Genomic DNA, 26281 nt, shown 5'->3' with positions numbered 1-26281 from the left:
GATCGAATGGTAATACTTGGCATCTTAGTACAGTAAGTATGCTGCTTAGATGACATCTCAAAACGGAATTTTTAAACATTCCATCACAATAAAATTCTTTCTAGATATCAATACTTAACATAGTAAGACTTGATTCATTTAGTTAACCATAGCTCATAAGTTTCGAGTTAATTGCACAAATTAAATCCCTGCACTGTGGAAAAAGCCATACGAAATGTGCAAGAGCTGTACACCAGAGAATCTTACAGCTAAGCAGAAATACACGCTTGCGGAAAGGACAGCAGGCATGAAGAAACTTGTTCTAAAAATAGATCAGTTCAGATAATGCATCATCTCTCTGGTTCACCAATGCCACCATCTCCAGACCTTTGAGTCTGTTCCTCATCTTTCTTTTTCTCCTTTTTGTTTTTCTTATTTAGGTGGGACCCTTTTTGCATTTATTCGATTTAATCCCCTCTGGCGAAGAATGCAGGCTACTGAGCAAGGTCGGAAGGAGGCGAGGTCTCCAGACAGGGCTTCTAGTAAAGCCACATAAGAAAACATATTATCTTACAAAAATACAACAAGAATAATGTGTACTGATTATTTTTCAAAACCCCCCCCCCCCCCCCCAAAAAAAAAAAAAAAAAACACCAGCAGATTAAGGAACTAGGGAAACCAAGAGAAGTATTACCTTTGGTCATTTGGTGGTGCTCTCCATCTTTTCTCGCACCTGGTCATAAGCATTAAGCAGGTCTGCCCGTTTATTTGCTACTTCTACGAGAGTTTCCAGAGCTGCAAAAGATAAAGGCACTCATGTTACCAAGATGAGGCAAAGAAGGATTGCATACATAGATAAGCCACAAAGTTAATGCCAGATTTCAGTGAGTCCTGTAGATGGTTAGAAACACCCGCTCTAGAGTTCACACAGTATATTTGGCTAGAGAAGAGAGAGACATACACCACCCTGTCTCTCACGCACACGTCATTTCTATTTAATATTCTAAACTCTCAAAAGGTTAACTTCGCCCGGGATTTTTTGGCACTCCAAGTCACTTTGATCTCCAGTAGACCTAGGTAAAAAGGTACTTCTGATGGTTCTGGAGGTATGAAAGCAATTTACCTGTCTCAAATGACAATTGGGCAGCTCGAAGCTTGGGAGAGACCAGCATCCCAAACATGGATAATGACTTGAGCCGCTCTTTTCGAGCCTAGTAAAGAAATACAATAACATTAAATTTGATGTATGCAATAATGTTCAAAGCCAAATAAATAAAAAGAGAGGTAACCAGGAAAATAGATTAGTAAGATTGATCTGAGTCCAAAAAACATCTGTAAATGGGAAAGTTAAAAGGTATTGCCAAAAAAGTATGAAATCCACTTAGGTATCTTTGATTATATATCTAAGCTGAACTCTGAAAATCCAACTTTTGCAGATTTATTAATCTTGATCTTAACCAAAAGGTTGAGAAACGTAAAACTCAAACCTTGTAGATTTGCACTTCACTTATCCAATTTTGGCTACTAGCTCGGATATCAAAACCAAGGAGAGTTGATGGACAATTTCATTAGAGTTAGTGAATGATGGTTTGAAAAGCTGATAGACAACTTGACATGTAGAAGAGAAATAGTCTCTTCAAAACATGTCACTTCAAGGGTCAAATAATAAACACAATGTTTATTGACTTGGAATCTTAATTATGGGATATTCTGTCATTTTGGAATATTGTGAACTAAGCTGAGACAAAGAATATACATTTTGCATGTCCACAAACTAAATTAGACTAGTGGTACTTGTAATTAGTAGAAGAGGCAATGTGGAACGATTGTAGGAACATAATTAAGCTGAAATCCATGTATAGAAAGCAAAAAGTAAACTAGCTATGGCTTTCATAGTGCTTGATAGAATACGGAAGAAGAAGAAGAAGATATTTCTTCATTTCAGTTTTATGAATTCACACAGAGGAAAATTGCAGGAAACTTTGAATGAAGAGAGGGGATAATACAATTGGGAAGATATGTCAGCTAAAAACAAGTTTACAAAAGTTTAAAAAATGTTTGGTTATCGATATTCATTTCCAAATCACATCACAGAAATAAAATTTGATAATCCTTATCAGAAGAAAAGAAAGGACTCAATCCAAATCACGTCACTGAATATTTTTTTTTTTCAGATGGTACTCAATATTCTGAACAGAATTATATAAATATTAAATAAACTTATCGGGCACGGAGCATTCAGATATGGTGTCAGTACCTGCAGAGTCTTTTGCATTGAAAGGTGACTCTGGCAAGCTACATTTTCAGAACTATTCATGCATTCGATCAACTAACTCAATTAGAGGTTGAATATCCTAGCTTACCCGTTTCATAGATGGGGATTTCTGTTTCTTTTTTGGGGGGGGGGGGGGGGGGTAGGTACTGCATGGATTGGGAGAGTAATTGAAAAATGCACTATAAGTTCCAGAGGCAAGCATCGCCTAATAAAATCATACCACCTACTAAGCCACTTACTTGATCATCAACCGTACGTGGTGATTCAGTAGCTTCTGGCATTTCTTCCTGGACTTCTTTAAAAATGTAAAAAGAAAGAAAGTTAGAATCTTTGTTGTGATAGATGCTTAATTCAGGTAAAGGAATAGAAGATGCCTCCTTTATTCAGTTATATATTACATTATCTTTTGCTGTAAGTGTCGAAGAAGCATTCCTTAAACTGGACTTCCATGGCACTAACAAATCAGGTGCTGAAGGAACAAAGTCAGAAATATTGTCATGTAGTCTGTACTACAAACACTGAGAGAGAAACATTTCCATGCTTATACCTCAGTAAGAGTAGCTGAAAATTCAGGTCTAGTACGTATTAGAACCTAGTAGGTGCTTTACTTTATATTATGTTAACTGCCTAGTATCTGTTCTCCTTTAAACTACTTTTTAAGAAACATTATGAGTGCTAAAAGAGCCAGAAACATGCATTCTGTACCAGAATTTGAGGAACCGTCCTGCTTCAGAACCTTTGGGCTACTGGATTTCCTCTGTAATAGTTTATCCTCCTCAAATTTTGCTTCCTCAGAAGAGCTTTTTGGACTCTCAGACGATGCCCACTTACACAAACTGAAATGCAATTTCTCCAATTCAGGCCCAGCTACATATCAAAAACATTACAATACAATTACTAATTTCAATGCGGTTATGTAAACTAGCAGAAGAGAAGTTCCACTACAGAATGAACATGATACAGATAATTTTGTGTGCCGTCAAGTAAAATGCACAAATGCTGCAAAAAAGGTATGGATTTACCATCCAAATTGTTTAACTGCAACGTAGTGGCAGCAGAATGATACTTGAGGTCAAACAAAGCACTATTGATACGTGAAGCACCCATGGAATGCCTAGCACTCGCCAACTCAAACCATCCCTGCCATGTAAGCAAATGCAAAGTAAATACTATAGCAACTTTATTGGATCGACAGCTGTTATTGCACAAATTTGAATATTCTTCCACTTGCAATCAGCTTAATCAAACTTAAATATTCATTATGAGTAACATATTATATGTACACACACAAAGCATAGCTGCAAATCGATTTACACCAAATTCTGGATCCGTACTAAATTAGGGATAGAGAGGATTATAGCGGAATATATACATATCTAATCGAGCACTCGGATTTTCTCGTTTGGAGAAAAAAAAAATCAAATCACAATAGAGGGGTAAACTATAAGGAAAGGAAGAAATTGTAACCTGGCGAAGTGATGAAGAGAGAGAATTCATCAGAACTAGATAGCTGTCAGTTGAATCCATAAACTCCAAAACATTCTTATCTTTTTCGTGGACGGAGCTCTGCATTTCTGCAACTTCCACCTTCGCCATATTGAAATCGCAAATCTGTTAAGCTAGGTGTCCTTAATTTAATTCTAGTTTCATCTCAACGATGAGTTTTTGGCAAATATTGTACCTTATCTTTGAGACTAGTTTTATTTTGGTCCCTCAAATATATTCCTGAGTATATTTAGTCTTTTAAGTATGCTAAAGTGAGCAACTTTAGTCTTACTGACGCAATATTCAAAAACTAACAGTGTTACCGAACTCTAATTCATGAAGCAAATATTCTGCTCTGAAGCAAAACGTTTCCCCTCATTTTATTGGATAACACAAATTATCACTTTAATTCCTCATTTTTAGATAATGTCTTCTAAAATTTTAACCTTGAAATATCCCTTTCGATGCTAGTTTTCAATGAGAAAATGACGTTGTATAGTCGCTGTAAAAATAATAGCCGAAAAAATATATAAAATTTGCATATTCTTTTTTGTAATATATATACATTTTGTATGTTAATATACAAAAATTATACAAATTTTATATACTTTTTCGGCTACTAGATATAAATAGTTTCTGGTACGGATTAAAATGATAATACAACCTGGTTATTCATTTGCTTCAATAATATGCCTAGAATCATGGCAACTCTATTTTTTTTCAAATTTTAATTTTTCTTTTTGGAAAAATTTAAATGTATATATATATACAAAAAATATACAAATTTTATATCTTTTTTCGGTTATTATTTTACAGGCGCTATACAATGTCATTTTCTCATTGAAAACTGGCACAAAAGGAATTTTTTTTTAAGGTCAAAATTTTAGAAGACATTATATAAAAATGAGGAATTCAAGTGATAATTTGCATTCAATAAAAGGAGAGGAAACGCTTTGCTTCAGAGCAGAAGATTTGCTTCATCAATCAGAGTTAGCTAATACCGTTAATTTTTTAACATATTGTGTCAGTGAGACTAAAGGTGCTTCACTTTAGCATGCTTAAGGGACTAAACATGCTCAGAGTTATATTTGAAGGACCAGAATAGACCTACCCTTAAAGATAAGGGACAATATTGGTCAAAACTCTGTCAATGTTAATACACCTCGATCCGACCCTACTGCTCAACTCGTGACAGTTGTATAAATTGACCAGCTTACCCTTTCCTAAAAAATCTTGTAAAGACAGAGATTTTTGGAACCACAAGGCAGAATGGCCTCATGGCCACTTAAAATTGTCGAGTTTTTAAAAGCTGATGCATAAACTTTCTACTTTCTCATTTGAACACTCAAACTCATTTTTCCATAACTAATAAACATATTTGACAAGAGACCATGTGCGCATGTATTACATATACACATACGTCTCCATCCAGTCAACAAATGACTAATGGATGTCTTGCACGTCAAGGGCACGAAAATCCTAACCCCACAGATTGGGGTCTCCTCTTTCATTCCATAGATCGGCCCCTCCCCTCATTTTAACCTCTCTCTGACCAAACCCTCCCCTGTTCATTCGCGATTCTCTATGTTCCTCTGTTCACGCAAACTCTACAAATTATCCGACCTAAACTATAGCTCCAAATGCTATAGACTAGTGTAATTCACAAAAAAGAAAAGAAGAAAAAAGATCCTATAAATCTATTCAAATTATAGCTTTTGTCAACATTTTCGGTGACATTTCAAATCAATCGGCTTCAAAGTACCCATTTCAGAATCAATTTCTAGGGTTTTGAAATTGTTTATTTCATGTTACAAGAATTACCAAAAATATGATACTTTCATGTACTGGCCGCTCGCTCTCTAAGTCTTCTCGCTCCAACACTCCAAAAGGACTTGTTTACGGTGGTAGATACGGGGTGAGATTAGCCGTGCTGGATGAACTTCCAAAATCGATCATAATCACTCATCCCCTTCCAAAATCGATCATAATCACTCACCTATTTTTTTTTTCGTTTATTATCTGTTAATCTTATTCTGGTCGAGCTTCGTTTGGTAGTGATGCAAAACTTAGCTTCAACTCCACAATTACAAAATATACGATTTTCCATCATTTTCACTATCTGAGAAAGAAAAATAAAATAAAACTGGAGCTTCAGATTTTAAAAAATGGAGGAAGATGGTATTTTAGAAGGAATGAATAAGAAGGCACTTAAATACAATCCATTTTGTACTGTTGGGTGTTGGGAAGGGGGATTTCACGCTCCTGTGCATCGTGTTCTTCACGTTGCTTGCTCATTAGGACCAACTGATGCCACATGGGCATGATCAATGATCAAATGTGTTTATTAGTTAGGGGAAAAATGAGTTCGAGTGTTCAAATGGAAGAATTGAAAGTTTATGTATTGACTTTTAAAATTCCATCAAGTTTAAGTGGCCAGAAAGCCATTTCGGTTAATTACAATATTGGTTAAGAATTAACAAGAAAGGGCTAAGTTGCTACCACCAAATACAAGTTTAAATTATTTTATCGAAGAGAAAAAGGATTTTATTTCTTTATATTTCTTTCTTGCAAAGATTTTGAAAAATGCAAAACTATTTTCTTTTCTACCAAACAATTTTCGTAAACAAGAAATGAGAGCAACCACATGAAGATGTGCTTAAACTTTGCTTAATTGAGTCGGTCTCGTTTACATATGAGAATCTTAGTAGTTCAACTGATTGACTATTAAATTGACTATTAAATTTTTCTTGTTGATAAGAGTTCAATTCTTCACTTTATAATTATTATTTTTTTTTTCTTCCGTGTTCCCTTTAGGCCATATCTATTTTTTTTTTTTTTTTGTTTAAGAAAAAAGGGGGTCAGCCAAATTTACGTGAACAGAGAGGCTATTTTGTAATATTCTCAAAATTAGATGGCTTTTGTAAAACATGGCCAGCTGATTTAGGGTTTGCAAACAATACATAATCCGCTATATAAATGCATATCGTCACTTCGCACTAAGTCTTTTGGTCCATTCTTATCTTACCATTGTAGAGAAGCGGAAAAACTCCATCTACTTGAAAAGATGGTTCAGAGACTTACATATCGAAAGCGGCACAGCTATGCCACCAAATCCAATCAACATAGGGTTGTCAAAACTCCTGGTATTGCTTCATACCATAATCTAGTTTGTAAAAGTTTTTTCATTTGATTTCAATTTGCCTCAACACTGTGCTTGTTGTCTGTACAAGGCAGATCCAGTATTTTAATTCAGCGTGTAGAATTGTTATAAATATAGAGTACTTGTCATGAAATTATAAACACTGTCTATGAATTTTGAGCGGAAGTGAGTAGAGCGCCTAGTACTCTATACATACATTTAACAGTGTTACTTGTTTGTTATAGAGTGGGTTGAATGTGCTCAGTGAAATGTGATAACTGATGTAGCGTGATGTTTTCTTTTTTGGGAAAACTAGGAGGAAAGCTAATTTATCAGAGCACCAAGAAGAGAGCTAGCGGCCCAAAATGTCCAGTTACTGGGAAGAGAATCCAAGGGGTTAGTTTCATTATTCCCTTTATGGTTTTATTTGTGATTCGTTTCCAAGTTCCACCATGCTGTGATCCAGGTTTCAGTTTCTCCTGTCCGTGAGAATTGTGTTAGCCATGTCCTATTTGTATCTGTCAAATTGTGAACTCAGAATGAACGGTTTCAAGCCATATTGATGCGTTAAGGGAATGATTCATAGTAATGACGTGATACTAAATAAGCAAAAGTACTTGTTATGTGGCACCCCATGCTTTGGTTCAATGTCAAAGGTAGTACACACGGAGTGTGTGGTAGGCTCACATCAGTAGTTATAATTTGAATACTTATTGGTGAACCAAATCTGTTATACACATGGTGAAATAGAGAAAGGAGGGGGGGGGGGATCATACACCAAGTTTTGAAGCTTGAAACATCGATGTCGTATAATAGGGAAAAGGAAAAAACTACTTGTTCTGTGGAAGAACCAAAAACTAATTGGAATTACCCATAAGTACATTCGAAGAAAAATCCAAAAGTACTCGAGTGGGATAGCTAGCAATCCCGAAGGCTAAGCATTTAACTCTTTTCTCTGTTTCTCCTTTCAATCTTGATTAATAGACGAAGTGAAGATGCATAAACGAAGTAGAGCTGAATATCGTCTATAATTGTTTTAGAAGAATTGTCCATGGACAAGATAAGATTTACGTTTTTTCCCTGATAAAGCACATAGTTCCAAGTCTTTGGAGTTTAGTTTGCTGCATAGGCAAACGTTTCTTGCCCCCTTTCTTTACATCTACTCACTTGTCTTTAAAATTTATGACATTTAGCGAACAAAAGAGTGGTGCTTGATATCTTCTGTTACAATGATGGAAGACTGCTAGGGAGCTTATAGATTAAAAATTTCCTGTTCATAGTGGATGTACTGCTGGCCTACTCGGTGTATGGATAGTTTCTTCTTTTTTTGTGAGTTGTGACAAGAATATCTTAAGTTCTTATATATCGGATAATTTTAAAATTGTTTACATGTATCTGCATGAACAATTAATAGAAAAGGTATGAAATCATAGACAAACTAGAATTATCATGCACGAAGCTAGAAAACCTAAACAAAAAGACTTGCAATCCTAAGCAAGAAACCTAGCTAAAAAAGGAAGTTATATGTGGTGGATGCTGGACATTTTGCTGATGGAAGGGTTGAAATTAAGTGATTAGAAAACCTGTTAAATCATCTTGTTCGGTTGTCCCTCCTCCATGATTAGGTAAGTCATGTTTGTGGGATTAGTGTCCTGGTTTTACTCTACTCCATCGGGGTAGGGGTAAGGTTTGCGTACACACTACCCTTCCCAGGCTCCTCACCTGTGAGATTTTACGTTGTTGTTGTTGTCCTAATTTTACTGCAGTCCGCTTACAATTACCAAAGATAAGCTAATTTTCCCTCATCTTTTTCTGTCTTGAGGCTAAAAAAGGGCCTTTAAGCAGAAACATATTTATTGACGAATTTCTTTCTGTCGTTTAGATTCCACACCTGAGACCTACTGAATACAAGAGATCCAGATTGTCCAGGAACCGCAGGACTGTGAATCGTGCTTATGGAGGTGTGCTGTCTGGAAGTGCTGTAAGGGAGAGGTATGCTTTTTTTTGTCAGTGGAAACTGCATATTTGCTTTTGAATATCTTTACACTGGGGTTTCTCTGCGCTAGTACTTAATCTGTCAATGAATTTACCTATGTAGAATCATCCGGGCTTTCTTGGTTGAAGAACAAAAAATAGTGAAAAAGGTGTTGAAGATCCAGAAGGCAAAGGAAAAGCTTGCCTCAAAGAGCTGAAGATAAAGACACTGAAGTCTCTTGCAATTCTATTATGTTTTCAGTTAACTTGGGCTGTGATGACGATTAAGATGTGTGAAAGAACATGTTGAAATGCTAGTACTCGATATCTAGTAGAATCTGAGGCTCTAGTATGGTTTTGTAGACTCACTTGTTGACATTATTGCCACCTGACTGGAGAGGTTGTTTCCTCTTTCCAGTTCAGTGATACTTTAATGCATGGTAACTTTTGAATTTAATTTAGGATTATAACTACTTTTTAAATGAAACGATGCATGCTTGAGCTCTTCAAACCCTTGGAAAGTGTAAGAGAAAATGAATGATCACTTTCAGTTACAATCAGCTGCAACCCTTAAATCTGATATTGATGAGTTTGTGAGATTTGAAACATATACTGGAGCAAACACAAGGAAGTAGAGTAGATCCAAACCCAAAGAGCAACGACCCAAGACCTGTTTGTGGTGAGTTTTGGTGTTAGAGGTACAACTTTTCCATGTTGTTAATTGAAGCATGGGGATATCAGTCATGTTTTGTTCATGGAGTTTGTTCGGCTCATAAGTGCCGTAAGACATTCAAATCTACGATTGCTTACACTTACCTCGGTGGAGAATTAGCTGGTCCGCTAATTTTCCCTTTTTCTTTTCTCAGAATAAAAGGTAAAAAGATCCTAGCACTAAAACGTAACAAAGCCCTTGCCAATTCAAGGAGTAAATTCCTCTACCTACGAATATTGTATACTAATAAGTAATTTGAGGGGAGATGCAAAATTGGTTGTGTAAAAAATGGGATTCGAACCTCTTGTTAAGAGACCGTTTGGATGGGCTTGTTTGTAAGTGACTTTTAAGTTAAAAGTCGAATTCTAGCTTTTGGCTTATTTTTGTCATTTTAGCTTAAAAACAAGTGTTTAAAAGTATTTTTTTACTTTATCCAAACACTACAAAATGGTTTAAAATTTATTTTGGCTTAAAAGAATTTAAAATAAGTCAATCCAAACAGGTTCTAGGTCTATATGTTCTCCTTCCGAAAACAAGTCGCTAACATTATTTTGTTTTGTTTTTGTCGATTGTTTTAGACTTTTAGTTGTTTGATTTACGTTTAGAAATATTTTGGCAAACTCATCTGTATGCTTTTCAGGGTGGCCGAGTGGTCTAAGGCGCCAGACTCAAGTTCTGGTCCTCGTGAGAGGGCGTGGGTTCAAATCCCACTTCTGACATTTTCTTTTCACCTTTAACAATTTTTTTTTATTAAAAAAAAGAAAGCAATTCCTTTAGGTCAAAAGTAAGGTCTAATGAAATGGAAGAAGCAGGGAAGAAAGCAGGACGATCAGCGAAGAAACACGCCGGGGCAAATCGCTCAGGTGAAAGTGTAGTTTAAGCGTCATTAATTCAACTAATTGCTTTTCTGCATATGCCCTTAGGGATGGTGTTGCTCCCTGGACTGAACCATAAAAAGCACCTCTAAATCTTTTTAGATGCTCACATAATTAAGAAATATTATTTACATCTTGGTAATTTTAAGGATAAAGTTTGATCCAGTCTTATTATAGTTTGAAGTTGATCTAACTTGCTATTTATCCAATTTGCACGCGCCCTTTCTTAGGTAACAGCTTCTCAAATTAGTAAAAGAAAACTTCTTTTTCCTTGAGAACAAACTAGAACAGATCTTAAAAATCAATGTAGAATTCAAGTTTTAGAGAGTTCCCAAACCATCATTATGTCAACAAGTAGTACATGGTGTATGTATGCCAAAGTAGTGTTGGCCTGTTAGGTCTCAAACAGCGTCTAATCTGATAAAATTTTGAGGGAAAAAAAAATGAAAGAGAAAAATCCAACTTGAGAAAGGAAAAACATGCAACAAAACATACTCTCAGGACCTAATAAAGACTGAGGAAACAGGAAAAAATATCCAAACATATTATGTTTAAATTCGAAGAAAGCCAAAAGAGTGAAAATACAACATAAAGCTGTACAATAACTTTTAACAGGATATCACTGTTTTTTGAGTGCTATGACTAGGTTTTCTTCTTCCATTTTTTTCTTTTGGCATCCTGTAACTGAAACAGACTAATTCGGAAACTGGATGCCGAAAGAGAAAATAAAGAAGAACTAGCTGTACATAAAGCCAGGAGGTTCTCTGTTTGGGTGTAGAACTAGGAGTAGCATTTGTTTGTTGAGTCGTAAGTGGTGGATATCTCACTAGGACATGAAGGAGAATCCCAACTCAAACTAGGCTTCCATTCATCAGCCAAACTAGTTGTCAAACTGAAAGGAAATCCAATTGATCTGATGTTTTCCCATTGTGTAGTATTATCATTTGTTGAATCTTGATTACTCCTTAACCCTGTCTCATCATCTTCTATTCCTATACTTCTTTGGATCTCTTGTGGTGAACTAATTGAGAAGCTATTCATCTGTTGATTTGAACCTTCAAAATCAATAGTCTCAGAGGTCTTTATGTCATCAGTGATTAAGGAGGGGTGTGTGTTGAAAAACATGGAAACCTCAGGGGACGAAAACATGAAGTTACAAGGAACTTCAGTACTAGGACTTGAAAGAAAAGATGGTCTTGAAACCATAGTATTAAGGGTCTTATATGAAGGAACATTTGAGGCTAAGTCATTAGTACTGGATAAGTGGAGAAGTGATCCAGTTTCAGTTAAAGAAGAGAGATTCTCCGGGCTGAAATGAACAGTTGTACTTTGATTGAACACCTCTGGAGATGCTACTTCAGATAATGGATTTACCCAAGAGTAAGAAAGAGCTCTATTTGCCATTGAGTTGGTTTTCTTGAATATTCTGCAGATAGCCCACGAATCCTGCAGGAACCAAGTTGAACATAGCGATTTAAACTAAGATAACAAAATCTAAAATGGAATATAAGGAGGATAATTAAGCTGTAATATGGACCTACATTTGGTGGAAAATTTCTATCCAAGAATTTCTTGGGTTGTGCTGACTCAATATTACTTGTAGGAAGGCGAAACTCGTGCATCATCCAGTCAGTTTTTATGCCTCTAGCGGCTCTACCTCTGTAGAAGACTAAGGACTTCTTCAAACCAATGCATTTGGTGCTATCAGAGGAATATATTGGTCTATCAGTTCCAGTGGCCTTCCAAAAACCAGCTCCTGTAACTCGGTTTGGACGGGCGCTGTTTCTGTACTTACGGTCCCTTGGACAGTAAAAATACCACTCTTTTTCCCCTGTAGATGCTAGCTCTGGACAAAAACTGGGAAGTCAAAGAAATAATAGAGTCTGGTTCATAATATGCAAGAATGACATGCAAACAAAAATAGTGTGCCATCTTCTCCAAGTCTAAGATTTATATTGATTTTCTGAAAGGAAACAATCATATAGTTTAAAACATTCTTCTTTTTTTCAAAACCAGACAAATTAATGCTCCAAATATGCATAAACAGAGACCAACCCTGATGCATATTATGTGATTGCAGAAGATAGCTACTGCATGTTTAAAAAATGGTCAAGAAGTTTCCTTGGTTCTTTTTTAGTTTAACTTCTATACACCATCAGGCGACCTAAAGATAACTATAAATAACCATTCACAAAAATTGGATTAGTAGCCTGAAAATAAGGACATTTACTTCCTACAATACGTCAGTGTGCACAAGTTAATCTTTTTTTACTATTACGAAAGCAAGGACGGTTTCCCATTCGTGAAGAAATTAGAAATGGAAAAAGAACCTAAAGAGACTGGAAATTAGATGCAGAGGAATTATTTTCTTACTTGGAAGATCCCATGGATCAAATTTATATATATCCACTTGTTTGATGAGCTCAATAGGAAGTGATCTCTGCTGAATCTTTCTCTTAAGATAGAATCCAACTAACTCTTCATCTGTCGGATGAAATCGAAAACCAGGTAGCATCACTTCATCAAGCTTTTCCACATCACTTTTGTTATCCATAGTTTCTCTAGTAAAAGTGTCACTGCAAATCAAGAATATAATTCTCTAGTAAACAGGGCAAAGTTTTGATTGGGATAGCAACTTAAAGCGTAGTAACATAGTTTGAGGCCAAATTGTCCCGTAAAAACTGGAACTTAAGGACCAAAGTGAAGGCTATAGAGTTGTTTAAATCCAAATTTATGATCTCAAAGAGACTAAAGAGTTAGTGTGTATGGAGATATGTTTTTCACGCCTCCCATGATGTGCTATTGTTGGCTACCTCTTATATATTATTTTGAATTATGGCAATCAAAACAAAATGCCAAGGCAATCTTCTAATGAAATTAGTGTATAATTAATATATTAATATGTTGGAGTTTGAATAGTTTTTTGTTTAGGGTGCGGTCTGATTACTGTTTGACAACGTTTGTGTACATCCTCTGGAAGTTCCTCTATTAAAATATGACTTTTAGGTCATTGGATCTAAAAATGGCAGTTTCTATTCTCTGATGAAAGCTTCTATACTTCCATAATTTTATTCTTTCAAGTTTCAGCGACCTACGACCACGTGACCTGCCTCATTTAATATTTTGGATTCGTAGACATTCATTAAACAAAGTTTTGAAAATAATTACAGTAAATAACCACTTGCCCCCTTTCAATTAGGAACTACTCTCTCGTCACATATTAGTTGTCATGTTTCACTTTTCGAGAGTCAATTTGATTAATTTTAGAAGCTCAACTCAATATTTCAAAATTAAAATTTGAATATTCAAAAACTATACAAAAATTACAAGAAGTTGCAATTTTTCTCATGTCTTTTTTTTGCTAAATATTTTTCTCACGTCAATATAATGAAAAATATATTTTAAAATATTAGTCCATGACAATTAATTGGCACGGCGGGAGTTATAAAGTGGCTAGTTGGATACGGAAATACTCATAAACTGTTGTCTTAAGTGTTTGTCTTGTCACCTTTGTCTTTTAATTGATCCATTTATTTGGTCAAATTCTCATTACAACCGTATTCCCACTTGGTTACAAGACCATTGAATTCATGTGCAATGCGAGACATGAATAGAGTATGACGATATATTTTCCGACAAACCTGAATTTTTCTTAGCATAAGTTACAGAGAATACTACGTAATTCTTCAATAAGAAAATCTCAATGAGACTTTGGCTTAATTTACCATAAAGTATCTTACTTTTGATCAGTAAAAGAGGTTAAGATGGTAAAAAGAAAGGAGGAAATTATGTTGAAGCATCAGAAGATTGATGGATCTGGAAATTTACGTCAGTGCATTGATTTAGGTTGGAATTTGGAGAAGATTGAGCATAATGCAAGACTAGGTTAACCACATTGTTTTACCAGCATCTAAGTGGCGAGCATGTGCACCCAAATACAATGAAGCTAATTAATGGGTAAATATTGCAGTTCACCAAACATAAGCCACGAGCAGCTCACCTACTACAGTTGACTCGCTGTTTGACTGCTTCTGTAATCTTTTGATCATTTATTATTACTTTCTTTGAAATGTCGTCAAATATTTCGAATTCAATATTTATCAAAATGACTAATATTAGGACCAAAGAAAGTAATAATTATTTTGTGTAACGTAGAGTAATATAGAGGAATAACACTTTTATATGATATTACAGAAAAGAGTTCAAAATGTTCCTAAACTGTTGGAAAAAGTTTAAAAATACCCTTCATTCACCTATTGGGCTAAAAATACTCATCCATCCACCTTTTTGGTTCACTTATGCCCTTTGACCGTTAGGTCAATGATGAATTAAAAATAATTATTATTCTTTTTGTAAAACTTAAAAAAAAATGACAAAATATTTTCGTTTTGTAAACTAATTCACCAGTAATCCACTAATCTAGTAAAGTCTTCTTCTTCTTTTTTTCAGAAAACAATTCAGTTTTTACAAAAAAAAAAGTATTTTTTCCAGTTTTTTTAAAGCATTTTTTTGTAAAAACTGAAAATATTTTGTAAAAAAACAAAGAAAAAAATGTTTTTAATAAAATATTTTTGTATTTTAAAAACTGAAAAAAAATATTTTCAACAAAATATTTTCGTTTTTGAACAATATTTTTTTCATTTTATTTAAAAAAACAAAATATTTTTTCTTTAAAAAAAACTGAAAAACGAAATGCTTTAAAAAAACTGGAAAAAAAAAATATTTTTCAAAAACGAAAATAATTTTTTGAAAATATTTTTTTTAATTTTTAAAAAACCAAAATATTTTATTAAAAGCATTATTTTCTTCTGTTTTTACAATTTTTTCCAGTTTTTACAAAAAAAAAATGCTTTAAAAAAACTGGATTTTTTTTTTTTGTTGTAAAACTGAAAAAAAGACTTTACTAAATTAGTGGACTATTGGTGCATTAGTTTAAGAAAACGAAAATATTTTCAATTTTTTTTTAAAGTTTTAAAAAAAGAATAATAATTATTTTTAATTTAGCATTGACCTAATGGTCAAAGGGCATAAGTGAACCAAAAAAGTAGATTGAGGGATATTTTTAGCCCAATAGGTGAATGAAGGGTATTTGTAAACCTTTTCCAACAGTTTAGGGGCATTTTGAACCCTTTTCCGTAAAATATAAGGTGGAAATTGCTCCTTTTTTTACCCATAAGAGGTTGTAGTACGTAGTATATAAAAAGTTGGGAATTTCTTTTATTTTACTCATCTGCAATGATGAAAATGTCACATAAATCTTTCAAAGAATTACATCACATCTTCAAAATGTATGCACGCTTTGGTAAAATAATATTTACGACTGAAAATGACTTTCTCATAGTCGCATATGCAAAATGATGACGATTGTATTTTTGTGTAAGGAATCAATCATTTGTCGATATACATAAGCCTTATAACATAACATTTGTGTGGCACTTTAATTTGCTGATTTATCAAGGGGTAAGGAAAAAAGTTTAGCTTAATATAGACAATGTTTGGTGGAGCTTTTGCATTAGATTGCTAACCAAATGTCTGCTGGCTGGACAGCAGATAATTAATAAATAAGCAATCCATAGTAATTATTGCTCATTCTTCAATGCAACCCTTTCACGTTTACGGCTCTCGTTAATTTCAATTTCCAATTAAGGAATAGGTCAAAGCTCTTGTAACCAAAGCTAAAGGGCCTCTTTCTGTGTGTAATTAATTATAAACACACGTGTTTTCGTATTTTAAAATACAATTACTTTCTCCGGTACATAATAAATGACCAATTTATTTTTTTATTTTGGTCCAAAATAAGTGTCCATTTATATAATCAAGAAAGAATTCAATTTATTTTTACAAAATTACCCTGATGTACATATCCCTAAAAAAATTTCTTACTCCTCACATTAAATATTTAGTTAAGGGTAGTTTAGTCATACTAGGTATTTTTGTATAGAATTTATTATTTTTCTTAATGGGCGTGCCAAAAACAAATTGAAATAATAAAAAATTATATGTACACAACAACAAGACCAAAAAGTTTGGGAAATATTGCTTGGCCCTCGTGAAAATTTGATAACAGTGTGTCCAGTACATGCGTCGTTTATTGCAGCACTACTAAATATTCACGTAATGTGACTAGTGACATTCACATTTGACAGCTAAATAATTAATGAATAGTGATCAGTAATCTATCAAAGCTAATCGCAAGTCACGTTAAGAACGCCTGGTTTAAAGTATTTTAAGTATAGATTAGGGATGGTCAGTTTTATTTACTCTAGATTGAAATGGCCTATACCAGGACTACTTGATTGGCTTTGTTATTAAACAACGTTAACAACAGCAGAAAGAAGAGATTGAACACTGATGGGATCTTGGAGAGACAAATTATTTGGATTCTAAAGTTAGAGACAGTTTTCACGAATAAATTAGTGTTCTCTTTAATTAGACATTACTTAAATAGGAAGGCTGATTTCCAAATTGTACTTGGTTCTACACATACAGAGTATCTGTCACTATAGGAAATAAGGTTTTCCGTGATGATATTTCATAGTGACTTCTTTAATCGCCATCAAAAGTAAGTGGCGAGTCGCCAAAATAATATTATTTCCTCTAGTGTTTATATCTTTTCCACATTATTAATTTTTCAAAAATAGGAAATAAGAAGAGTAAATAAATTTGTGTTGCTATGTTCTACTGAATATATATCCAGAAAAATATTTTAGGTAAACACTCCTATATGCTTTGTTGAAGGTGATATTTGGAGATGGAACAATTACTTTTGTTGTGTGCCTTTAATTAAAACAATGTCATATGCTATACTTCAATTCTACTACTTTAGGGAGTATTAATTAGTGAAAGTTTATACTTAGAAACTTCGTATTACGAATCAATCCTACTCTGCTAGCACTAATAGGATCCTTTTTAATTTGTCGGAGAAAAATAAAAACAGCAAATGGTGATTCTGACTCCATGTCTGAATTTGTAGAGCAAAAAGAACGTAAGACATTTTGTCCCTTTTGAAGTATTCGTTGTCTTATGGTTGGATCATCGAGTAGGATTCAAGTGACAAGATATATTTTAGACCTAATAATTAACTGAATTATAGTAGCAAGTTTTGGCTTGGTCAATGGCGGCTATCTTGTCACATAATAGTACAAAATTACAGTTTCTAGAGGACCCATGTTTATTAGATTTATGGTTTGATTAGTGAAAAGAACAGAATGTAACACACAAATTATTGTAGAAAGAACCATGTCTTGATGTTAACATGAACAGCATCACCAAGATTATAACCTCTATTCACATTCATCTATACCTGAAGATATAACTAGCCGCAACATTATCATGTTGCGTCACAGGTATTTAACTTCCTTTTTGGGGTTTACATTAGGATTTAAGTCGTTCTATGTTATTATAATACCAATGCAGTTTAATATGCAACAACAAGGAGTACTAGTTATTAATTAATACTTATCATAGATATATATATTTGTAATTACCTTACAAATGATCTGATTATGTACATATCTTCTATGTAGTCTTTTGAAGGATTGTGATAGAATAATTAGCACTTTGAAATTAGTAGATCCCTAAACAATTGGAGTGTTTGGCCAACATGTACACCCAATATATTAATCTTTGTTTTTTTCTTTTTTTCTTTTCTCAAATGCCTAATAATCCAAACAGCCAATCATTTTCAAAAAATAAGCTATTAGTTCTTAATTGATGGTTTTTTTTTTCTTGTTAATATATTGCAATGATTGTGAGCATTGAGCTTGAGTCAATTGACAGGAACTCCAGCTCGTTACGCGATGGAAAACTTTATACACTATAGTTCAGCAAGCCTCCAAAAGAGTGCGCATGCAAAAGCGTATCTAGAATTTAAACTTTATAGGTTCGACTTTGAAATTGTAATCCAACTTAAATTTTTTAGTATTATTAATTAGTAAAATTTGTAATGCTAATATAACTGAAGACTACTCTAGTGACATAGTTTTCTAAGTACATCCTCCATGAGGCCAAAGAAGAAGAAGAGAGAAAAGATTGATCTTTGTGATGTATCCTATAGTCCAGACTATCCCCTTCTTCTCAATTAGCTTATTATATTTTATTCACTGATCCTCAATGTTTATCCAAAAATAAAATTTGGAAATAGTAATATTATTGTCTATTTCCTAGCTAGCCCAAAGGGCAAAAGAATCACTTGGATATATCTTACATGCCATTTGGAAACTTTCGGTATTAAAAATAAAACTATGTACATGTGGATCAATATGAAGGCAATCTGGACAAGAGCTTCGCTTTAGATGATAAGGTAAAAATTTGAAAATGGTAATCGTATATTTAGTAATATCGGTTAGCAATTAATTAGTAAAACAATAAAGGGGGAAATGCGAAAAGAACAATGATAATAACAGTAGTAAAACTAATCGCACGATGGGGAAAGAGTAAGAGATAACAAAGAGCATAGATCATATTTACTTTTGTAATATTAATACATGCATACACAAATAGGAGAGAAACTTTGAGTACAACTATTGCACTCATTATTTTCAACTTAAATTGCATTGATAACAGCTTCCTCTCATACTATTTCTGTTGCATAATTAGATCCTTGCATGATCTCAAGGAATGCTGCAAGAAGTTAGAAATAAAGAGAGCGTAGTCAGAAACCAGCTGAAATGGCCAAAACCAATGAAACGTAAACAATAATAGCGATAGATAAAAACTCTAGACAAAGAACAAAATTCAAAAATAGGACATAACGGAAGATATATATTTTAAGTTTTGGTCATGTTAATTAGGTTTATTTTCCATCTAATGTTTTCTTAGAGTGTTTGTCATATCTGAGATTTATATGCTCAAGAAAAGCTAGTATCTTTTATTTATTTATTCTTATTTTGTACATAATATTATACTGAGATGAGCTTGAATGAAACGAAGCGATATGGTCAGTGAGGATTCATCGAGCAGACTCCAACTCGTTTGTCGATATTGATGAGTTATTATTGTCCTTGTTGTAGTACATTGGCATTATATATTCTTTTAAATTATCAGGTGTAGTTTAATACACGTAATTACTTTACAAATGATGTAATACTATCAATGTATAAAATTTAAACTCATGCAATCACAAAAATATAATCATCGTATATAAACGTGAATTGCGTACCTTTTGCAGTTAGTAGTAGGAGAGATGGGGATATTGGTTGTAACACCACAGCGTGATGGTAAGTTGGTTGCAGCATCTGGTTTAAGATTAGTATAGCGAGCAGCAGCAGTCTTCATACATTCACAAGCATCTTGCCTATCTTGTTGAGTTGGAGTCATTGCAATTAGTCTTTTCACTCCATCACAACATGGCCCTGTTGGATTTCCACCTTGTGTTAAGTAAGGTACACAAGGCACTAATGTTGCATCAACTTGGCCACAATTAATGGCTTCCCCTAACTTCACCAAAGCTAGCACCATTAACAAAGTTACCACTGCAACACCCTTCATCTTTTTTTGTCTGCTTAATTCTTGTTTTTTATTTGCTTTTAACTTCAAGGTTATGATGTAGAAGTGGAAATGGAGTTGAGTATTTATAGTAGTTTGTGGGTGCTTGTGGACAAGATTATACTTGGAACATGAATAGCGTGTTGGACATAACTTTTTGCTGAAATTTGGTCTTTTAATTCCTATATTCCTCTTTTATGATGTCGTTTTGCTACTAAATTTAGTAAAATAATGGACACAAGTTTTTCATTCCTTTCCTCATTTTGGAACTTTGCTGGTTGAAGGAAGGAATTCAGGAAGAGAACGAGCTTTTTATTGTGAAGAACTGTTCACGTGAATACTAACTCAATTAGTAGCAGGTTTAACAGTTATTACTTAAGATTAAGAGTTTCGTAATGAATCCCGATGCCAAAATATTATTGATGTATGCCTCTTAATTCTTCTCAGAAACTCTTTGTATTATGTTTACTCGAATGTGTTTGATATGATGTAAATTTTTTTCCTGATTATATTGGTTTCTATTATTTGGTTATATATGTTAATTGTTGCACCAAAAATAAATAAATAATAAACTTGACTTCCGTCACTGATTGGCGTAAGTCATATTTCTCTTGCATTATTTACTTCAAGTTCAACCAACAATAAATATATTATTCAATCTTTAACATTCAAAACTATCACTAATATATCACTAACACGGGAAGAAATTGAACCCAGAAACTAATTCTCAAAGTAAAACATTTTACGTCATCCAAAACGCACCAAATGAAAATCTTAGCTTATATGTGAAAAGCTTGTCTCAGCCGCTTGACTTTTAACTACTACTATCACCACGTAAAGTTCTTTTCTCACACCTTAATTAAATTTATCAACCAAAGCTTCATATAATTGTTCTCCAAGATACATCAATATATTATAGTATTTGAACTATACAATAAACACCTAATGTTTGGAAGTCTTATTTTGTTCTTTGTTTTCAATAAAAGACGTATCATAAGATTATTTACGTGTTTTCCCCATCTCAACTTTTATCTCTATCGCGTTCATACAGTTAAAAGGTTAAAATTTGCCTATCCCTTAAACTCAAAGATTGAGGTTGAGGTCCAGGCCAAGTTTTACACTTTAATTTCTTCAGTAGAACAACTCAGCGAGAAGATTATTACTCCCTAGTCCCTATTGAGGTTCCCTTCTGTCTGCGTTTATCCTCTGTACAAAAAAATGCAGGATAGCTCATAAAGGGCTAAAAAAATTTGGACCTTTTTGACATAAAAAACACCATAATTAACTTCTTAACTGAGCATGTATAGCATCTATTAACATTAAACCATTTCAGTTAGCCACTATTATCTCCTAGAATCAGCCATTCATAGCAGAATAATGCATGGGACAAAGTGAAAATTTCAAATATAGATTCTGTCAAGCTTTGAAAGGCCTAGGCTCGCAGCTGGGCTATAAGGTTCAGAAGTCTCTTTGGATCTCGTATTGAAAACAAGGAGGAAAAAGTAGAAATAAAGTGGATGCATTGAACCAACAAACTGTCAATAAAGCCCATCTGGGCATCAAGTGACTTGACAAAACATTCAAACTTACATTTTCACCAGTTAAGGCCTAACAAGCCCCGATAAAATCACGGGTTCAGTGCCTGTGGTTTCTTCAAGCCAGGTAACGATATAACTTCCTGTCTGTTTTATCTCTCTCCAAGAACTCCCGCTCAATCAAAGACTCAATTCGTTTCTTTATGACAACTGGGTTTGGCAGGAAGCGAGAATTTAGCTGTTTCGTGACCTCAGCAACTATATTGTTGTGATCGAGCACCCTCCGAGATTTCATGATTCTGACTATTGCTGCCTCAATCTGTGGTTTCCGGTCCTCCTCCACTCTCTGTCTAGTCTCCTGTTTTTCAGGCTCCGACTCCTTTTGTGCAACAACAGTACCTATCTTTACCTTGTAGAACTTGCTAGAGAATTTATCATTGAAGTAAAAAGCATCATCCTCAGCAATATCCTTGCTCATTGGTTCCTTCCTCAAAACATTCTTCCCCTTAACGCATGCAAGAGATTGTAAGCACCTCTTTAAATCTGAAGCTGGTATTTCTGTAGCCTGCTCAATTTCTTTGTAACTCAACCGATCAGCATTGTTGAACAGCATAAGGATGCACATCTGGTAAGTGGAAACGTTAAGTTCATGCTTCTGTCCCTTTCCAAATGTAGCTTTCAAATCAGCAGTCCCCATATTTGTCTGCCATGACAACCTCCTACCTGTATGAGTGCCGAGATAGTATGTCTTGAACTTATCACAGACCCCCAAAATTTCAGGAGGAAGATTGCAAGTAGTGACGGACTGTGTTGGCCAGGACCCAGTAGTAAGGACCTGGACTGTGAGTGAAGGACCATCTGCGATCTCAGCACCCACAGCAGCATGAAAACCCTGCATTGTATCTTGTGAGGTCTTCATGTCAGTAAACATGCCTTCCAGTTTTGATGTGAACTGGTACCCGCATTCTGTTTTAAGCTTAACTATCAAACTTCTCTCCGCGTCATCAGATACTGTCTTGCCTGAGAGAAGTCTCTTTGCCAAGTGCTGCTTGTAGTACTTCTCAAACACATCTTTCTCCTGAAGGTAGCGGAAAAGCATCATCACTTTATCCAATACAATCTCTACATCCTCCTCAGTAACCCCTTTCAGCCCTTTCCGAAGTTTGTCATCCACAAATAAGGAAATGAACTCTGGTGATCGTGGATTCAGATTAATAAAGTACTCAAATGAGGAATTGAGGGCATTCTGGAATGTTTTGTCATTGTTAAATGCTGAACTTATGATCTTATCATGCTTATCCTTCTCATCCAAAAGCCTCTGCACAAAGTCTACAGGATCCTTTAACCTTTCTGGATCAGTGACAAGCTGCTTACCAATTTCTCTAATATGAGATGTCATGACATCTCTAATCAGTGCAAGTCCAGTTGGCACTCTACGGAACAAGTTGTACATCCTTCCTAAATCTTCATACTTGTCATCTACGATCATATTCACTAAGCCTGAGTTCTCCATATGAACCAACCTGTGCATGTGGCTTTCGATCATCTCTTTCTCCACCACATTAGTAATTTTGGATTCACTTTTTGCATCCAAATAGTGGGACACTCTTTCAATCTCTTCGTTGAGACGTTTCTCAGCTTTCTTCAGATAATCCCCACAATCACAGCACTCAATGAATTGCTGAGACTCAAGCCGATAAAAATCTGCTGAGACTTCAAGGAAAGGCTTTTCAAAGTCTTCTTGGTATACTGAAGAACCTAAATCCATTAGCATTTTTATTACATTCCTCATCAAACCCCTGTTTATCACTTCACCAGTCCTCTCATGCTGAACAAGTTCAAGAAGTGTGTCCTGAAGCCTTTTCTGGATCTTGCTAGAGTGGATGATATGGTCTCTCCATAAATTCAAACCAAGCTCATGAACAGGTGTTTTATGTGTACTGGGAATGAAAGTTCTATCCATATACATTAAAATATCTCGAATCATTTGCAATGCCTTGTTATGCTCTGCCCATTTTCGATTCAGTTCTTCCAGAAACAAACCTCCCTGAGCAGCTTCAATAGATTTTGCAATTTCCTTCAAATGTGATGTCATAGTTGATACAAGTCCTGAATAGAGCTTCTCCCCAAATTTGTGTAGGACCATGTTATATGCATTTCTGCAGATGCCAGATACTAAGAACATCAAAGTAATATAGCTGGCTATGCAAAGTAAAGCTAGGTTTAGATTGAAGAAAGTAATAGGTTATACATGGTCACGTTGTTAAGCAAGAGCTTTATTAAATAAAGGTGGCGGATCTTCTCCTTTAAGAGTTATAAGAAATAAAGCTTGTCACTAGAGATCAATTATGGAAGAGAATGATTAAGGGCAGTAATTCTATAAACATCTAAACCCTCATTCCCAAGAAATGGTATGTGATGTGATATCTAGGAAATTATGTGTTCATGCCAACTGGAAAGCTTTATGGTTTATGCACCAAAACAGTTGGCAAACAAGCTAACATGTTTTAGCTTTGCCATCAACAACAATAATGACACAATCAAACTAAATCAAGTATACAATAGACATATCTACTGTATCTGTTCCTAAACCACTGGCATATTATTTTTCTTTTTATGATAAGTTCTAAACTACCTACGCCATACCTACCTGAATAAACTGGACAGATAACACTTAGGACTTAAAGTACATGGACACATCTAACACTTTGCACTAAAAGAACATGGACAATTCTAATAGTGTGCACTTAAAAGAGAAGCATATTTCTGTATAAAATATCAGTTTATCACATTGCTATTTAGAAGTATAACTGAGAGAGAGAGGCCTTTTACAAAACTACAAAAGATATACATTCCACTTATTAAAATCTAAGTTTACGTTCAAGGGTAGAGGGGCGGGCCCATTATCCACCGAGTTTCGAAGGCTGCGGTTGGTCCAAAGGATCGACCCCAGACGGATTTCTCGGTCATCAAAAAAAAAAAAATCTAAGTTCAAGCTTCAAGAATTGGGTTATGCTTCTTAGCTCTATCCCTCTTATGACATAAGTGTCTGTGTGAATCTACTATAGGCTGTGCATGTATCCACCTAAACGACAGAATAGTATCTCTATATCAAATTGCATTTGCTTCACCTCATACAAATATAGTCACGCAAAATAACTACATCGATTAAACTCGAGGAAATTTCTTTTCCTCTCAACAAATAAAAGAACATCCTCATTGACCCAACCAGCCTGGCGTATCAGCTTTTATGTTGCATCAATGCCAATCTAACCTTGAGTGTATGCTAATAAAATTATGGTCAAAATTGTGACCACAAATCCTTCACTACCGTCAGCAGAGAAAGGAGCCTGATTGGGTGGAAGGAAGAAGTAATAAAGAGAAAAGCATATACCAACATTCAATAATCTAGAGTTCTGTAACAGTAAAGTTTCCCTAATTTTCAACTGACCTACAAACAGATTAAAAGGACTCCTAGCAATGAACTTGTAAAACTCTATATATTAGTACTGCCCAAGTCTTGGTGAGCAAAGTTACCTAGTATTTGAGCTGGTGGAATAGTCGAGGTACCTGGAATAGTCGAGGTACCTGGTGGAATAGTCGAGGTGCACGTAAGTTTGCCTTGACACCACCGTCATCAAAAAAGAATCTATATACTAGCTTTGATGCTATAGTTTTGAGTCCTTGACACAATTATGGGAACAAAAGTTATCCTCCATGGCCAAGCATTATTGGGTAAGGGAGGCCAGGACAAACAAGAAATAGCAAGTGAATTTGCTCAAATTGAAACTATGCAACACGACAGATAGCAGTTATATCTACAATAGCTAATCACTTTTCTAGTTTGTAACTTTGTATAATACTTAGTTGTAGTCATAACATAAGCCACGGTACAAGACATGAAGCTTCTATGTTACTTATTCCTCAAACACAGGCAATTACTTCTGCGCTAAATCAAACAGCTTAAAAAGACAGCAAAATCACAAATGAAAATCTTATGAAATAAAATAAAACGAAGGAAGAGGAAGCAAGCAAACCTATAGAGCTCTTCGAAACTAAGACCACTGGCGTTGTGATTGTAAATCTCATGAATCGCATGCTCTAGGATCTTCCATGTTTTTTCAGCATATTTCGGATCCACAACGACCCGATGCTTAAACGCCTCTATCTGGAAATTTCTCTTCTTCTGTGCACTCATTTTCTCTCTCAATTCCCTAAACTCACCCGCCGCCGACAGAATAGTCTAACTTCCTAAAGCCGATTAAAATCCGAAATCGAAGGATCAGCTCTTTAATCACCGATCTAAAGGAATTGGGGATTTAGGGTTTCTCTGCAAATGAAATTGTAAGAATTAGGGGAAAGCAACTTAGAGATTGAGAAACTAGAAATAGAATTAAGGTTTGAAATTAACGAAGCAGATTTTGTGAATTAGAAAATTAACATCATGGATTAACAAGTAAAAATAGCGAAGCAGAAAGCCATTTTGGTTGGTTGAAACTTTGAGAGTTTTCTTCTTTTATGACACTGGCACCTATCTATGTGTTTCTTATTTTTACTTCTTTTTTTTCAATTATTCTTCCTTTACCACCTCTCGAGTCTCGCTTTTTCTCTTTTTTTTTTCTTTTTTTTCTTTATTATAAATAAATGGAGCCTCACTTCTATTTTTATTGGGTTTTGAGTCAATATTTGTGACTTTTAAGCCCAGCAAACTGGCCTACAAAATTAACTGAAACATGTACAGTCATTATCAACGGTATAAATAAATTTTTCGACTGAGTGCTGTGGTGCGTTTCTCGACAATAATGTCCATTTGGTGATGCA

The 26281-nt window shown here is 34.7% G+C and overlaps 5 protein-coding genes and 1 non-coding gene across 6 annotated transcripts; 2 read left to right on the top strand and 4 right to left on the bottom strand.

The window, feature by feature from the left end:
* Nucleotides 1-83: 83 nt before the first annotated feature.
* Nucleotides 84-3905, bottom strand: LOC104233588 (uncharacterized). Its single transcript, XM_009786999.2, has 7 exons — nucleotides 3722-3905; nucleotides 3277-3394; nucleotides 2960-3121; nucleotides 2494-2549; nucleotides 1103-1190; nucleotides 674-774; nucleotides 84-518 (listed from the first exon to the last, which is right to left on the bottom strand). The coding sequence occupies exons 1-6, from the start codon at nucleotides 3848-3850 to the stop codon at nucleotides 680-682; spliced, it is 648 nt and encodes a 215-aa protein (XP_009785301.1). The 5' UTR covers nucleotides 3851-3905; the 3' UTR covers nucleotides 84-518; nucleotides 674-679.
* A 2789-nt stretch (nucleotides 3906-6694) lies between these two features.
* LOC104233587 (large ribosomal subunit protein eL34-like) lies at nucleotides 6695-9309 on the top strand. Its single transcript, XM_009786998.2, has 4 exons — nucleotides 6695-6882; nucleotides 7195-7274; nucleotides 8761-8870; nucleotides 8977-9309. The coding sequence occupies exons 1-4, from the start codon at nucleotides 6804-6806 to the stop codon at nucleotides 9068-9070; spliced, it is 363 nt and encodes a 120-aa protein (XP_009785300.1). The 5' UTR covers nucleotides 6695-6803; the 3' UTR covers nucleotides 9071-9309.
* An 890-nt stretch (nucleotides 9310-10199) lies between these two features.
* TRNAL-CAA (transfer RNA leucine (anticodon CAA)) lies at nucleotides 10200-10283 on the top strand. The gene has a single exon. It is a non-coding gene; the product is annotated as a tRNA-Leu (tRNA).
* A 924-nt stretch (nucleotides 10284-11207) lies between these two features.
* Nucleotides 11208-13282, bottom strand: LOC104233586 (putative NAC domain-containing protein 94). The gene is made up of 3 exons (XM_009786997.2): nucleotides 12813-13282; nucleotides 11981-12285; nucleotides 11208-11885 (listed from the first exon to the last, which is right to left on the bottom strand). The coding sequence occupies exons 1-3, from the start codon at nucleotides 12991-12993 to the stop codon at nucleotides 11220-11222; spliced, it is 1152 nt and encodes a 383-aa protein (XP_009785299.1). The 5' UTR covers nucleotides 12994-13282; the 3' UTR covers nucleotides 11208-11219.
* A 5695-nt stretch (nucleotides 13283-18977) lies between these two features.
* LOC104233585 (non-specific lipid-transfer protein A-like) lies at nucleotides 18978-19923 on the bottom strand. Its single transcript, XM_009786996.2, has 2 exons — nucleotides 19600-19923; nucleotides 18978-19061 (listed from the first exon to the last, which is right to left on the bottom strand). Exons 1-2 carry the CDS (start codon nucleotides 19896-19898, stop codon nucleotides 19052-19054), a joined length of 309 nt encoding a protein of 102 aa, XP_009785298.2. The 5' UTR covers nucleotides 19899-19923; the 3' UTR covers nucleotides 18978-19051.
* A 1505-nt stretch (nucleotides 19924-21428) lies between these two features.
* Nucleotides 21429-25965, bottom strand: LOC104233584 (cullin-3A-like). The gene is made up of 2 exons (XM_009786993.2): nucleotides 25498-25965; nucleotides 21429-23619 (listed from the first exon to the last, which is right to left on the bottom strand). The coding sequence occupies exons 1-2, from the start codon at nucleotides 25656-25658 to the stop codon at nucleotides 21579-21581; spliced, it is 2202 nt and encodes a 733-aa protein (XP_009785295.1). The 5' UTR covers nucleotides 25659-25965; the 3' UTR covers nucleotides 21429-21578.
* Nucleotides 25966-26281: the final 316 nt, after the last annotated feature.

This window comes from Nicotiana sylvestris, chromosome 2 (genome assembly GCF_000393655.2).
Source record: "Nicotiana sylvestris chromosome 2, ASM39365v2, whole genome shotgun sequence".
Classification (NCBI taxonomy): domain Eukaryota; kingdom Viridiplantae; phylum Streptophyta; class Magnoliopsida; order Solanales; family Solanaceae; genus Nicotiana; species Nicotiana sylvestris.
This window is presented reverse-complemented; position numbering and strand designations above follow the sequence as displayed.

Coding starts and splice junctions, on each gene's coding strand:
- LOC104233588 (XM_009786999.2), bottom strand. CDS start 3,850: ATGGCGAAGGTGGAAGTTGCAGAAATGCAGAGCTCCGTCCACGAAAAA. Junction 3,395..3,721: donor TCTCTTCATCACTTCGCCAG/GTTACAATTTCT, acceptor CTTACATGGCAG/GGATGGTTTGAGTTGGCGAG. Junction 775..1,102: donor CCAATTGTCATTTGAGACAG/GTAAATTGCTTT, acceptor TATCTTTTGCAG/CTCTGGAAACTCTCGTAGAA.
- LOC104233587 (XM_009786998.2), top strand. CDS start 6,804: ATGGTTCAGAGACTTACATATCGAAAGCGGCACAGCTATGCCACCAAA. Junction 7,275..8,760: donor CTGGGAAGAGAATCCAAGGG/GTTAGTTTCATT, acceptor TCTGTCGTTTAG/ATTCCACACCTGAGACCTAC. Junction 8,871..8,976: donor GGAAGTGCTGTAAGGGAGAG/GTATGCTTTTTT, acceptor TTACCTATGTAG/AATCATCCGGGCTTTCTTGG.
- LOC104233586 (XM_009786997.2), bottom strand. CDS start 12,993: ATGGATAACAAAAGTGATGTGGAAAAGCTTGATGAAGTGATGCTACCT. Junction 12,286..12,812: donor TGATCCATGGGATCTTCCAA/GTAAGAAAATAA, acceptor GTTTTTGTCCAG/AGCTAGCATCTACAGGGGAA. Junction 11,886..11,980: donor ATAGAAATTTTCCACCAAAT/GTAGGTCCATAT, acceptor TGGTTCCTGCAG/GATTCGTGGGCTATCTGCAG.
- LOC104233585 (XM_009786996.2), bottom strand. CDS start 19,898: ATGGTGCTAGCTTTGGTGAAGTTAGGGGAAGCCATTAATTGTGGCCAA.
- LOC104233584 (XM_009786993.2), bottom strand. CDS start 25,658: ATGAGTGCACAGAAGAAGAGAAATTTCCAGATAGAGGCGTTTAAGCAT. Junction 23,620..25,497: donor AGTTTCGAAGAGCTCTATAG/GTTTGCTTGCTT, acceptor TGGCATCTGCAG/AAATGCATATAACATGGTCC.